We start from the raw sequence: 16,086 nt of genomic DNA on the forward strand, positions 1-16,086 counted from the left end.
ATGATGATAAATTGGAAGTGTGGTCAGAAAAGAGGGAACCAGCAGGCTGGTGGATGGGTCCAGAGGTTGGGAGGGCGGCAGATTATGCATGCATGGGTAGAATGTTCATATAAAATTGTGTATTGAGCTGATAAAATATATCTGTCAGATACTGGATGTCATCTTTTTAATGATGCTTTACAGAGCACTTTAGAGTGAACTTTTTGTTAAGTTGCTAAGGTTGCAGCAGGGTTTGGGTGGCATGAGACAAGTGTAGCACTACCTCATGCTGATGGCAGATTCTCGAATCAGAGGGCCACCTGTGCCTGGGTGGCTCCCTTGCTTGGAAACACAGCGGAGGGTCGGACATGATGGTCATCCTGTTTGGCAGACGGCTGGTGGTGTTGGCACAGCTGGTATCATAGGTAACCACGTGGTTTGAGTATTGGAACTAGTTGTTAATGTTTACAATAAAGCTGCAGCCTTATACATCAATTTGATGCCTTCATTTGTATAATTTACAGTGGGGATCTTGGGGGAGGGGATGGCCCAACACATTCGTAGCGCCTTCCATTGTTAATCCACTACAGTTCCTTGCACCGGAATTCCTGTTGCTGCCGATAGACTACCACTAGTACTGAAAACTTTACTCCACCTCAGACCAGGAGTAAAATTTCCACAACTAAGAAAACATGAGTTAAACCAGCGCCCTTCTCTGTATTGGAGTTAATAGCTAATGCTTTCATTTGCATGAGATTTCCATGCAAGGGTACTAAGCAGTGTGTACAATTCTGCACCCATGTTTTTTTGTGTGCAAAACTTGATGCATCAGGAGTAAAGTTTGAGCACAACTGCTGGTAAAACTGTGCACGCTGCTGAGGGCACTCTTACTGCATCAGGCCCTTAAACAGTTATCTGAACAAACCTTTTGGATATTGATTTCTGAGCAAAAGGAAGACATTCTTGGCACTTTGATAATGAATCTTGAGGCCTGAGACTAAATTTTTCCTTACATACCTTTTTTTTTAGAATACAGTCATTTATTTGGTTTTCTGAAAGATAAGATCTTGGTTGCATCTGCCACTATTCAAGTGAAACAGGTTATCACTGGAGATTGAGTGGGGAAAGGCCTTATTATGAAGTTGAATGAATTTTGTATTAGTGTCAGTATTTTTTTCTTTCATCTTTTGTTTTCCTTCATAAGAAATTGGATCTTCTCCTCTTGGATTTATTACTCAATGTTTAATTTTGAATATTTTGCCTGTAATTTTTTTTTCTTAATTCTATAACAGTCTCCTTTAATTTATATATTAAAATGTAATTTGAAAATTATTTAGAATCAAAAATAATGAGAGGGCCTGGAGGGCCAGCTCTGGCAAGTATAGGAGGTCCACCTCTTTCTTTTCATGTGCTCTCTAGCATGCTGATGTGGCACATGTATTCCCTATCTTGTTTGTGTGTCATTTGGTCCAACTTTAGCACAGTGCCTGTTCTTTCCTTCTGTCCTTCAGTTGTGTGTATGCGTATACTGTGGCATTGTTTCTTTTTTTTTTTTTTGTTTGTTTTAATGCAGTCTTCTGTTGTATTCAGTGGAAAGGCATGTGCTGTTTTTGTGTTCCTTTATTATTGTCTGTTATGTTGCTTGTCTTCGGCTTGGTTACTTTTAGGCCAATTCAGTAAAGTCCGCTCTCCCGGCGTGCGCACCAGCCACTCGCCGGTGCGTGCGATTCTGTATTTAAATTAGGCCTGGCGGTAAAAACGGGCAAAAGGAGTGGCGGCTGTCAGCGGGTTTGACATCTGACGCTCAATTTTGCCGGCGTCTATTCTCAAGCCCGCTGACAGCCACGGGCTCGGAAACCGGACGCCGGCAAAATTGAGAGTCCGGTTTTCGACCCGCCATCCGACTTCCAATTTTATTTATTTATTTATTTATTTATTTATTTATTCATTCATTCATTTATTTTTAAACTTTTTTTACTCTTCGGGACCTCAGACTTAATATCGCCATGATACTAAGTCGGAGGGTGCACAGAAAAGCAGTTTTTACTGCTTTTCTGTGCACTTTCCTGGTGCCGGAAGAAACTAGCGCCTACCTTTGGGTAGGCGCAAATTTCTGAAAGTAAAATGTGCGGCTTGGCTGCACATTTTACTTTCTGAATCGCGCGTGAATACCTAATAGGGCCATCAACATGTTGAGGGCGCTATTAGGTTCGACGGGTTGGACACGCGTTTTCCGCGGGGCCGGTCTCCCGCCTGGGAGACGCCCCTCATCAAATTAAACACGCCCTCTAACAGAGAAAAAATCAAAAGCGGCTAGCCCCGCCCGGAAAACGCCCTTAGTCTAATTTATGCCGCCCTCTGAGAAAAAAACCAAACGTAGTATTAGCGGACGTGGTGAGCACTAGTTTCCCATCAGGTCCGCTCCATAAGGTAGAAACTCATTGTCGATTAAATGCAGTCCCCTGTCAGGTCCGTTATTGCCTGAAACACAAAGAATTAACTTAATTACACGCATCTGAGATAGCCTCGGTCTGAAAAAGAGTAGGAGGTAGGCTCCCTAGGCAGGCTTATATAAAGAGTCAGAACAGTTCCGACGCCCAGACAAGCACAACAGGCGTCGCACGTAAGACAAAAGAAGCTGTACACAAGTAAGTTTTTAATGGCAAGGTGGGTCTTAATTTAAGCATTATTAATGAATGTGAAATAAAGTTAGCAGAAGGCTTTGCTGTTTAAGATTAACTTCTTTATACATTGAAGGTTTACTACACGCTGTGAACCCAGTATTGGACACAGCATACTCTCCCATAGTCCCTGAAGCAGGCACACCGTGCCGAAACATGGCCCGTGTCGGACAAGCAGCTCCGTACCCATAAGACACTACAGAGGCGACGTCCCGATAAGTATGAAACAAGATAACAGTGGGCCGGAAAAGCAGCAGGGGAGAAGGGATTTTTAGAAAAAATTGGAAATTTCAAAAAAATTAAAAAAGAGTTCGTGAGACATTGTTCAATTTAATAAAAGAATAATAGACGGAGGTTCACGAGAGGATAACTGCAAATCGGTTACCCTCATTGAATAACCCCCGTACAAGATTACCACCAAGCAAACATTCCCTTGTATGTTTATGTTGGAGTATTAATTGAATCAGTAGCATGGGATCTTCTTAGTGTTTGGGTAATTGCTAGGTTCTTGTGGCTGGTTTGGCCTCTGTTGGAAACAGGATGCTGGGCTTGATGGACACTTGGTCTGACCCAGCATGGCAAATTCTTATGTTCTTAATGTGACAGTGGGGTAGATTTTATAAATCTGCCGCACGTATCTTATAAAATCCGGGGTCGGCGTGCGCAAGGGGGTGCACATTTGTGCAACTTGTGTGCGCCGAGCCCTGCGCACGCGCAACCGTTCCCTCCAAGGCCACTCCGAAATCGGAGCAGCCTCGGAGGGAACTTTCCTTCTACCCCCCCCCCCCCCCCCCCGCACCTTCCCCTACCTAACCCACCCCCCCGGCCCTATCTAAACCTTCCCCCTACTTTTGTTTTTAAAGTTACGCCTGCCAGCGGGCTGCTGGCGCGCCATCACCCGACTCAGGGGCTGGTCCGGAGGCCTCGACCACGCCCCCGGGCCGGCACCACGTCCCCGGAACGCCACGAAATTTGCGCCGCCCACCCGACACGCCCCCCCTTGTGAAGCCCCGGGACTTGCACGTGCCGCCGGGGGGGTTTTAAAAGGGTTATGCGCGTAACCCTTTTAAAATCCGGCCCTAAATGTGTATGCTGAGCAATTAGAGGAGTACTTCCCAGGGATCTGTTTATGCTGAAGAAGATCATAACACGTTTGTTGCATTTTCAAATCAATGTGCATTGTTTTCCATGAAGATATTACCTACACAAAAAGCAGGAGCAAATGTGTACAGCAGGGGTGGCCAACTCTGGTCCTCAAGAACCACAAACAGGTCTGGTTTTCAGCATATCCACAATCAATATGCATGAGATTTATTTGCATGTGCTGCCTCCAATGTATGCAAATATTTCTCATGTACCGTCATTGTGAATATTTTGAAAATTAGGCCTGTTTGTGGCTCCTGAGGACTGAAGTTGTCCATCCCAGTATATAGGTACTTTGTACCCCTGGTAAGTTTTGAAGGAAAAATATATGTACATACTTTCTCTTTGAAAACTGGTGCAAAGTTCAAAAGTAAAAAGGTATCTGCAGTGAGGACAGTTTGAAAATTGTCCCCTGTATGTCTTTTCTATTTCATATGTCTCCCCTTTGCATTCTTTGTTTGTTCTTCTTAGTATAACTGTTAACTAATTATATATGAGATTTTTTTCCCTTCTTAATACCCAAGCTCATGCAACCTCTCCTAAGGGGTCCAATGTGCTGTAGACCAGGCATGCCACCCCTTGGGTTTTCTCTGGAGTGGAAGAGATGGCCGCTATTGTAAGTATAGCTGCAATGCAACTATACTTACAATAGCATTTCCTGCATTGCACCTGCTGCTTTCTGATTTGTCTAGGAGGCATCCTGTACTACTGTCCTATTTACTGTTTTTCAGTCTTGCCTAGACACATTCATGATCTGTCTCTGGGAGCAGCAGGAGAAGGAAGTAACCCAACCACTTCCCCAGAAGCAGGACCCTCCCCCTACAGAGAGGCTCTAGAAATCCACCTCCCTTCTTCCTTCACGGTTCTAGGGAAGGAAAAACATTTGTCAATAAATATTCATCTTTTTCTATGCCATTTGTTGTACTTGATGGTTTTTCCTGGGCTTAGTGGTGGTACATGATGGGTTGAATGTGTATGGGGTAGGTCCCAATAATGCATAGTTGTAGAAGTGAGTATGAAAAAAGTATGAATTTGGATAATCATGTTGACTATGCATGAGATTAAATCTTCCTGCATTAGAGACCCGCTGTATGCACATTTTATATCATTCATATTCATTATGGATATCCTGAAAACCTGTTTGGCTGAGGGGTCTCTAGTACATGTTTGGGAAGCCTTGCACTATGTACCTCCTGAAGGCTAAAGCCACTGATGGTGAATCGAGCTCATAGTAATTAACTTTTTTCCCCTTTTTCACCCTCCATCTTTGCTGCCTCTTCCCCCAGACATAACTGGGTGATTCAGTGGACCACAGCTGACCCAAAGGCTGGAGGAGCATACCTTTTTGGTCAGTAGAGACCACAACTGTAGCAGAAGCTCTGTCATCTTTTCTTGTGAGAGCACCACCTCCATAGGCCTGACTGACCCTGAATGATGGACAAATGTTCCACATCCAAATCTCCTTCTCCATAGTGCTTATTTTTCATTGATAAGCAGAGCTGAATTAGCCATGTCGTGTGGGTGATGTCATCCAGTGGCACCAAACAGATATCTCTCTCAACTAGTAGAGCTTTTGTAGGAATTCCCACATAGGTGTTGTCTCATGAGCCCCCTCAGTCTTTTTTTGTCCAAACACCAGCATGGATATTATGTACCTCTTTCTCTCTCTGTTTTTTTCCATAAAAACTCAATACTTTTGTCTTCTAAAGTTGCTTTGCTGTTTCAGCAGCCCCCAATTAGCACTTTACACTACTACTGAAAAAAAAAAGAGGAAGAAAATTTATCAACTTATTTTTTCCTCATAAGTCTGGGAAGAAGAAGAAATTCCCAGTAAATGGAGTCAAAGGCTGTGTTTGTGGCAGGAGAATGTCCATAACTGATAGGCACAAACTCTCTATTGCTGCCTTGAACCGGACCATGACCAGGTCAGTTGTTTATAACTATGGACTGCTATCCTCGTGTATTCAAAAATCAAATGCCTGGAAAATGGAGGAACTATGTTTCTTAAAAGCTGCAGTTGGTCCTCCTCCCGCAGTGCAGACTCATCTGCCTCACCAGGAAGTGAGTTGAGCAGGAGCTCCTTAAAAATATCCTCGTTGGCAAGACAGGCTGGTTGAGTAAGTATCATGTGTCAAAAAGAAGAGACTCCGCTCTGCGGAGCTGTTGAAGCAGCTGGTGCACAAAAAGTACAGGGTCTCTTGTGCATCTGTGTCGTCGACACACAATGCATTGGCGCCATCAAAGCAAAATCTACGGCACCATCGAAGTAATCGGCACAAAACTTTTTGACCTATTTCCTAAATTTCAGTTGCAATGAAATTATACCTCAAATATAGAGTGCAAAAATCACTGGGATTTGGAATGGTGCAGTTAGTTACTTCATCAATATGTTGTAGAATCAGGTCTTAAAGCATAGAAAACAAGAATATACTTCACTGGGAAAGGATCCCAAATTATTGGACACTTTTGAAAAGAAAGTATTCCAAAGCTTCATATTACATGCATGGATTTCTGCCTACTAATTCTATATGGTTTGATATATACATGACTGTATTCAGAAACTGAAGGCTTTCTTTCTTCCCAGTGAAGTCATGATTCCTTAGTCACTCCTAGATGCTGAAGAATGTATTCGCTATCTTATTCGCTCCATTTATTAGACATTCGATACCACAGCATGCACTTAGACAGTGTCCATTGGAGCATGCCACATGGCTTGGTTGAGAGCCAGTGCCCTCTGCGATGATGTTCACGACCAGTTGGCGGATGTGCCATGCCAAGCCAAGGTGATCACCTTTTCAGCGAAAGGTTTAGAGAACCAATTGCTCAAAGGAGCAACATTTAGCAATCCAGTCTGTCAAAACCAGAGCATCCTTCTGCAAAGTACTCTTACTACTCTTTTAAAAGACAGTATTGGCAGAGATGCTGCTTCTGGCAGTTTCAAAGATACCAGATGTAACCTCTGCTTCTACAACAACAGCAGCTTCTGGCATGCACTAAACAGCATGAATGCTGTCAGCCTGAACCAGTTCAGCATGTCCAGCCCAAGCCTGGACCAAGGTTTTGACTGCACTCCAAACCCAATAACAATCCTCTCCAGTAGGTGGGAGGATCCAGCACTTCTTGGAGGAATGGCTCGAGAGCATTAAGGATTGCCGGGTTCTCGAGATTGTGGAGTCTAGATACAGCTTGCATTTCTCCCGACTTCCACTGCAGCCTTATTACTCATCTTTCAATCCGAAGCTGACTCATTCAATGCAACTCAGCCTGGAAGAGGAGTCACTCCTCAAACATCAGGTGATAGAATCTGTTCTACCACTTCATCATGGCCAAGGGTTCTATTTCCTTGTCCCCCAAAAATCTGGGATTGAGATCCATCCTGGATTTAAGAAACCTGAACAAGCATATAATCCAGGAGAAATACAAAATGGGCTCTCTATAAATGATTCTTCCCTTCATCCGGAAAGGAGAGTGGATGTGTTTGTATTTCTGAAGAATGATTGTGCTCATGATCCCATCCATCTTATCTATTTGCATGAATATGCTTCATAGTGAACTCCTCCCATTATCTGTACAGAATGCTTCCCTTTGGTCTCTCAGCAGTTCCGAGGATATTCATCAGATGCCTAGAGACTGAAGGAGCGCACCTCTGACGAAAAGGCATCCCTGTTTTCCCATATCTGGATGACTGGCTTGAAATGGAAAATTCCTAGGAAGATATACTAACCTCCTTGAAAACATCAATAAACTGAATTAATTGATTAGGATTCCTGGTAAATTTTCAGAAATATATTTATTTATGATTATTTATAGCCCGCCCCATCAAATAGTTTGGGGTGGGTTACAAGAAAACACAACAAAAACATAATTAAAACATAATGATAAAAAGACAATGACTGATGACAAACTCAGAGATACAAGGTGGAAAATAGTATCACATGATCTGATGCTGCAAAAAAGATTACTTTTAAATTGGATCTATGGAAATGTTGAACATAAGAACATAATTAATTTAGAACAACGGCTCACTTCCTCAAATTCTTAGTAATCTAACATTAAAGTATGTAATACCTTTGAGGATAATTGCTAAAAAGCAACATATCTCACCTTTTAGTTGGCAATACTATCAATGGTACTCACTATTCAGCTTAGCGCTATTTCACCCGATCCTTCACAGCATTCAAATATGGCGCCTAGACGCTTTCACTATCTCATTACCGGAAATGAGTTTTTATATCCTGTCGTGAATGATTAAAGCACCTGTCAGCTGGATCTTACAAATACACCGACCAATCTACTTCCTTGTTGAGCCCGGCTGGCGCTACCGTATTCAATTTAAAAATCCACTTTTGCTCGCGTTGTAATAGGCGTAAGTTTGAATCACCTCCTCTCTCATCCCGCTCCATCACCTCCAACACCGTACATTTTAAGCTAAGAAAATTATGAGATTGTTCTAAACAGTGTTGTACCAATGGGGCTTCTAGTTTATTACGTTTAAGTGCACTTTTGTGTTCTATTAAACGGGTTTTCAACTGTCTTGTTGTTTTGCCTATATATAATAAGCCACAAGGGCACCAAATTGTGTACACCACAAAGCTGGAATTACAAGTAGATTTTCTTATTGGTTTGAATCTCTTGAGTTTTTCCAGGGGTATACTGATGTTTGAATGGGCTAGTGGGCACATCGTACAGGACCCACATGCGGAGTGTCCCTCATGATTTATTTCATTTCTGAAGGAACTCTTAAAATGTGATCTTACTACTTGATCCTTTATATTTGTTCCTCTTTTGAAAAAAGTGGCGCGCAGCATTAGACGCCACTGGAATGTCCTACAAGTAAACTGAATGTACTTGTAGGACATTCCAGTGGCGTCTAATGCTGCGCGCCACTTTTTGAATCGCGACCATTAATAGCTTTCAAAAGAGGAACAAATATAAAGGATCAAGTAGTAAGATCACATTTTAAGAGTTCCTTCAGAAATGAAATAAATCATGAGGGACACTCCGCATGTGGGTCCTGTACGATGTGCCCACTAGCCCATTCAAACATCAGTATACCCCTGGAAAAACTCAAGAGATTCAAACCAATAAGAAAATCTACTTGTAATTCCAGCTTTGTGGTGTACACAATTTGGTGCCCTTGTGGCTTATTATATATAGGCAAAACAACAAGACAGTTGAAAACCTGTTTAATAGAACACAAAAGTGCACTTAAACGTAATAAACTAGAAGCCCCATTGGTACAACACTGTTTAGAACAATCTCATAATTTTCTTAGCTTAAAATGTACGGTGTTGGAGGTGATGGAGCGGGATGAGAGAGGAGGTGATTCAAACTTACGCCTATTACAACGCGAGCAAAAGTGGATTTTTAAATTGAATACGGTAGCGCCAGCCGGGCTCAACAAGGAAGTAGATTGGTCGGTGTATTTGTAAGATCCAGCTGACAGGTGCTTTAATCATTCATGACAGGATATAAAAACTCATTTCCGGTAATGAGATAGTGAAAGCGTCTAGGCGCCATATTTGAATGCTGTGAAGGATCGGGTGAAATAGCGCTAAGCTGAATAGTGAGTACCATTGATAGTATTGCCAACTAAAAGGTGAGATATGTTGCTTTTTAGCAATTATCCTCAAAGGTATTACATACTTTAATGTTAGAACATAAGAACATGCCATACTGGGTCAGTCCAAGGATCCGTCAAGCCCAGCATCCTTTCTCCAACAGTGGCCAGTCCAGGCCATAAGAACCTGGCAAGTTCCCAAAAACTAAATCTATCCCATGTTACTGTTGCTAGTAATAGCAGTGACTATTTTCTAAGTCAACTTAATAGAAGGTAATGGACTTCTCCAAGAACTTATCCAATCCTTTTTTAAACCCAGCTACAGTAACTGCACTAACCACATCCCCTGGTAACAAATTCCAGAGTTTAATTGTGCATTGAGTGAAAAAGAACTTTCTCCGATTAGTTTTAAATGTGCCATATGCTAACTTCATGCAGTGCCCCCTAGTCCTTCTATTATCCGAAAGAGTAAATAACCGATTCGCATTTACCCGTTGTAGACCTCTCATGATTTTAAACACCTCTGTCATATCCCCCCTCAGCCGTCTCTTCTCCAAGCTGAAAAGTCCTAACATCTTTAGTCTTTCCTCATAGGGGAGCTGTTCCATCCCCTTTATCATTTTGGTCGCCCTTCTCTGTACCTTCTCCATCGCAACTATATCTTTTTTGAGATGCGGCGACCAGAATTGTACATAGTATTCAAGGTGTGGTCTCACCATGAAGTGATACAGAGGCATTATGACATTTTCCATTTTATTCACCATTCCCTTTCTAATAATTCCCAACATTCTGAAGACTAATCTGGACTAATATTCTTTAATTGCCTGCCAGAAAATTAAATTCACTGGAGCCAGGGTAGAAATCTCCAAGAGAGAGCTCACCGTCCAACAGATTGAGCAAACACACTCTGATGTACACAGATCTGTCACAGTCCAGAAATGTAATGGTTGTTCTCAGCCATATGCCGGTGGCATTATAGGTGGTTCCACTTATTCCACTTACCCGCCTTTGTTTCCAATGAGACCAACTCATTCAAACTTTGACAACAAAAGTGCAGATTTTGAAAGACATAAAATAGAAATTATGCTGGTGGCTAGACTTTTCAAGAAGGAGCACCTTTTCAGCTACCTCTTCACCAAGTAATATTGGCAATGGATGCCTCCACAAAAGGTTGGGGAGCCCACACAGGTCCTTTCCAGACTCATGGGATTTGGTCATTCATAGAAAAACAATTCCAAATCAACCTCCTAGAATTGAGAGCACTCAGGTATGCTTTGACAACCTTCACTCTCTTTCTTCAGGAGAAGAGCATTCTCATTCAAACTAACAACCAGGTAGCCATGTACCATGTAACACAGTAATGATGGCAGAAAAGGACCAAAGGGTCTATCTAGTCTGCCCAGCAAGCTTCTTAAGGTAGTAACTGCCACTCTATGCTGGTTACTCTCATGTTTCTCTTAGGGATAGTAACTTAACTGCCACTCCATGCAATTATCCTCAAGTGTATGATAACCCATAAAAATTGCAGCTAGCAACATTTTTTAGTGAGTGATGAGCTTTCTTGAAAATTCAGACAGTGCTGTTTGATGTCCTTTACGTGAATAAACAAGGATATACAGGGTAGTGGACTCTTTGTCAAGAAGCGATTAAAGATATGGGAATGGGCTTGCAGACATCAAGCAATCTACCTCCCAGGAGTCTCCCACACATTGGCAGATTGCCTCAGCAGAGTATTTTGACCACACAAATGGTCTGTACAGAGTTGACAGTTTGTCAGCTTATCAATTGATGAGGGTTTCCAGTCATCAATCCGTTTGCATCCAAGCAAAACAGAAAGCTGTAAGATTTTGCTCCATTCTTCACAGCAAACTCAGCTTCAATGAGGATGCTTTTCTGAACTATTGGAATGCATATTTCAAGTACTCTTTTCCACCAATACCATTGATAGAAAGAAGGGTGCAAAAACTTATCAAAGACTGTGCCCAACTGATCCTCATATCTCCTGTCTGGCCCAGCCAAGTTAGGTTCACATATCTGGTACAGTTGTCCAGCAGTCCTCCGAACCCTCTTGGATCAGACCCATCACTACTGACTCAAGAGTGATGTCTGTTTCATCCAAACATTTCTTCCCTCAATCGCAACTTTCTCGCTACCTAAAGAAGTTGAGAACATTGTACTGTCCTCTAGAAAACCATCAACTATAGAAGGGCTTACATTTTTAAATGAAAAAGATTCTTCACATGGTGTCATGACAATACCTTGGATCCATTCACACAAAGAGTTTCTGAACTACTTACTCACTTTTTCTGCTTCAAGTCTTGCTACCTCATCTGTGAAAATATATCTCAGTGCTAAAGCAGATTACCATACCCAAACTGCGGGTAAGCCAATCTCTACTCTTAAAGTAAGAATTGCCATGCTGGGTCAGACTAAGATCCATCGAGCTTAGCATCATCTCTGAAAGTGGCCAATCCAGTTTGCAAATTTCTGGCAGATCCCATAAAGTAGTATAATTCCTCTTATTCATTCTCAGGGATAGCAATAGCTTTCATCCCTTAGTATCCAGGTTTATTGCATACTAAATCTCCAGTTGTTAAAACACCTGTACCATGAGACCTAAACATGGTTCATGAAGCTGCTGTTTGAACACAATTTATCTTCACCTGTTTTTGACTTGGAAAGTTATATTCCTTGTAGCAGTCATGCCAGCAAGAAGAGTCAGCGAACTTCAGGCCTTGGTTTGTTATCCTTCTTAAATGCAATTCTTTCACAATGGGGTAGTTCACCACATTCACCTTAAGTTTCTTTCAAAAGTAGTATCCGTTTTTCATATTAATCCATAATGTTATCTATATTTCTTCTCAAGGCCCACATGCTCATGAAGAAGTAAAAGGGCCACATGCTCAAGAAGAAATAAAAGGGCCCTGGCTTACTACAAGAGAAGAATTCAGCCTCGTCAGGCTTTGTAGCTCTTTGTTTCCTTTGATCTTAATACTAGGCATTGAGGTAACCAAACATACCTTGTCCAACTGGCTAGCAGACTGCATCACACACTGCTACACTTTAGCAGGCTTACAGATTACAGATGTTATCAAAACTCATCGGGTCAGGCATGGCTGCTTCAGTCGCTCATTTACGAGCAGTAATACTTGGAGATATCTATAAAGCTGCAACATGGTTGTTAGTATACACGTTTTCATCCCATTATTGTCTGGACAATCTCTCAAAGGATGAGAGAAAATTTGGACAAGCAGTTTTGTGTAGCTTGTTCACTCAGTCTACTTTCCAAGGGGAAGTCTGAGTTGCTTACTCAGTAAATGCCCCACTGCAACTTTCAACTTGGTACTCCACAGTGTCATGGCTAATTCAGCCATGCTTATCAATGGAAAAAGTAGTTTGCTTACTGTAAACAGTGTTATCCGTAGATAGCAGGATGAATTAGCCATGCTAAATATCCACCCCCCTCCCTGGAGAGTTGACTACCAAGATAGGTTAGCTCTAAAATTGACTGAGGAGGTTCATAAGACACAATACCTGTGTGAGAATTCTTGCCCATGCTCAGAGCAAAAGCTCTACAAGCTGAGAGGTCTGTTCTGTGCTACCAGATGACATCACCCACATGTCATGGCTAATTCATCCTGCTATCTATGGAAAACACTGTACTTGAGCTCTAATTCTTATTTTAGTCAAATTAATGCCATCCATTGCAATCCCAGTTCAAAATATATATACATATATATATATATATATATATATATTATATACGGTGGCTTGCAAAAGCATTCGACCCCCCCCTAAAATGTCAGCAGATTTGTGTGGATTACAAATGACACACAGATTGTTTTAGACAGTATGTTTATTGCAAACCAGTATGCTCTTAAAGTAAATTTTCAAAGTCACAATTCATTATTTCTCTGCATTTTTTGTAAATTAAAAACTGAAAAATGCTGCTTGCATAAGTATTCAATCTCTTCAGACTAGTACTTGGTAGAACCATCTTTTGCTGCAATAACAACTGTTAAGTCTGTTGGGGTAAATTTCTACCAGTTTTGCACACTGTTTGGAGTGATTGCCCATTCTTATGTTCAGGTTGGTTGGATGATGCTTATGGATTACAGTTTTCAAATACTGCCATAGATTTTTGATTGGATTGAGATCTGGACTTTGACTTGGCCATTGTAGAACATTCACTCCTGTGTTGCTTTGGCCTTGTGCTTGGAATCATTTTCCTGTAGAATGGTGAATTTTTTCCCAAGTTTTAGTTTTTAGCAGACTGAAGCAGGTTGTCTTGCAGTATCTCCTTGTATGTTGCACCATCCATCTGTCCTTCAATTTTAACAAGATGTCCATTCCCTGCTGAGGAAAAGCATCCCCACAGCATGATGCTGCCACCCCCATACTTTACTTTTGGGATGGTATTTGCTGAGGAATGGGCAGAGTTAGGTTTGTACCACAAATAGTGTTTTGAATTTTGGCCAAAAAGTTCTATTTTTGTCTCATCTGACCACAAAAACCTATCCCACATTTTAGCTGTGTCACTCGTATGCTTTCTGGCAAACTCCAAACGTGCTTTGATGTGGTTTTTCTTCAGTAATGGCTTCTTTCTAGCCACCTTTCCATGCAGGCCAGTTGTGTGCAGAGCTCTTGATATGTTTGACTTGTGTTACCTCTATGCCAGTCTCAGCCACTGAACTCTGTGGCTCCTTCAAATATAGATTGTTGGTGCCTCTATGGCTTCCCTCACAAGTTTCCTCCTTGCTCTGATGCTGAGTTTTGAGGGATGGCCTTGTCTAGGCAGTGTCTGGGTGGTATGATGCAGCTTCCATTTCCTCACAATTGATCCAGCAGGTCTCACTGGGATATCCAAGCATTCGGATATTATTTTGTAGCCTTTTCCTATCTTGTGCATGTCTATAACTATCTTTAATTTCCTTAAAATGCTCTTTGGTGTTCATTTTCACAGCTTTCCTTCAGATTCACAGTCTGACCAATGGTACTGGAATTAGGGGGTCTTTTATCTAGAAAAGCTGAACTTTTGTAATGATTTACAGGTAGATGCCAATTGTTAGGGCAATATCTTTCATCTGTGTAAACTTAGAGCTTCCACAGCACAGGGATTGAATATTTATACAAGTAGCATCTTTCATTTTTTAATTTTATGTTACAAAACATGCAGAGAAATAATGAATTATGACTTTGAAAATGTACTTTACATACTGGTTTGCAATAAACATACTATCTGGAACAATCTGTGTAAGTGTCATTTGTAAACCACGCAAATCTAGTGACTTTTTAGGGGGTCAAATACTTCTGCAAGCCACTGTGTGTGTGAGAGATATATATATATATATATAATATCTTTTACTATCAGTTTACTGCATTCATTTTTTAGTTTTTTTTATCTAGTAATTTCTTCCTGCTCATGTGGACTTCCAGCTCAGTCTAATCCAGTCTCCTTTGGGCTATTGTACCATGAGCCTTTCTTCACAATTATCTGAAGATTTTTTCCCTATTTTGTTATCTTCCAACTCATGTCCAGTCATGGCAGCTATAAGTCCTCAGCTATGGGTCATGCACCACTGCTGCTTCCAGAAACCTGAAATCATGGGACCTAAATTCAGCCACTGGATGTCACCATTGCACAATTATCAGTACTCCCTTCCCTTCTCATAAACTCCAGCAGCTTTGAATGCTGCTTCTACAGCATTTGGAGCCCCAACCAGTCTGAGATATGGAAGAGCTGACATAGGAACGTAACCCAGGTTCTTTGCATGCCTTGCACTGCCACAGGAGCTATCCCTAAACTACTTCTTTCAAAGGAAGTCAGAAGTAAACATTTAAAAAATCATTTCATTTAAATGAACAGAGCCCTTCTGTGTTCCCTGTCACATCAGTGAATTGCCATACTACACTATAAAGGATTTTAGTTTGAAAGTAAAGTTGTATGCATAGCTCAATTAAGAGAAAGTGGTTGTTTCACCTGAATAGCTGGAAAAAATGTAAGCATCTGGCTCTCCGGATGACCCTTCACATAGCTTCCTCTGTAATGAGTTGGTATGACAGGTATATTCCTTTCCTTTTATTACAGTGTGGCTGGGACCCAAACATCTATTTCGTCTATCAGCGGAACAAAGAACTGTTCAGGTCTGTATTCAAAATGACAACTAACATGAACAGCCTGTGGACATGCAGGGCTCTTTGCAAAATAATCTTAGCGTCAGAAAACTGGAGAAACCCTTTTAAAACAGATCCCTTTAAATTGAACCTAGTTTTCACCAACAGTAATTTTTTCCAGTTAGCCATTCTCACTGGAAATGTAAGAGCTGGAGTTGATACTGTGGAGAATTTCCAGGGATCGGTTTGCCCAATCATGCATTGGCAGAACAGATGGTGTGTGGTAAGGAAGAGTAATTCCCTTTTGTTAATGTTTGTGTCTGCAGAAGTTTCTTCAGAGCCAGGAGATGAGGAGGATCCTACAGAGGGGATCTTTGAGGGTCATCAGGCTGCAGTCAATGCCATTCAGATATTTGGGGGTTTGCTGTATACCTGCTCAGCAGACAAAACTGTCCGTGCCTACAGTTTAGTGGTGAGTAAATATGTGGGATTTAGATGTCCATGCCACAATACCTGTTATGTCTGTTTCTGCAGACCTGTGATATTTTAGCATCCCTGGCACCTCTTAGCCTACTTTCCAAAGGAAAAGAAGGCTTATGGAGATCACTG

At 41.5% G+C, this 16,086-nt stretch overlaps 1 protein-coding gene across 6 annotated transcripts in view; it reads left to right on the forward strand.

Annotated features, from left to right (window-relative positions):
• Nucleotides 1–16,086, forward strand: part of ZNF106 (zinc finger protein 106) — a 152,236-nt gene that overhangs the window by 85,628 nt on the left and 50,522 nt on the right. For all 6 annotated transcript variants that reach the window (XR_003856292.1, XR_003856291.1, XM_029598621.1 and 3 more), the window contains 2 exons: nucleotides 15,452–15,507; nucleotides 15,804–15,949. Coding sequence is in view for 4 of the 6 variants with exons in the window: in XM_029598621.1 (XP_029454481.1) it covers nucleotides 15,452–15,507; nucleotides 15,804–15,949 (202 nt within the window). In the remaining 2 variants the exon portion in view is untranslated. The remainder of the gene's footprint in view (nucleotides 1–15,451; nucleotides 15,508–15,803; nucleotides 15,950–16,086) is intronic.

This window comes from Rhinatrema bivittatum, chromosome 4, assembly GCF_901001135.1.
Source record: "Rhinatrema bivittatum chromosome 4, aRhiBiv1.1, whole genome shotgun sequence".
Classification (NCBI taxonomy): domain Eukaryota; kingdom Metazoa; phylum Chordata; class Amphibia; order Gymnophiona; family Rhinatrematidae; genus Rhinatrema; species Rhinatrema bivittatum.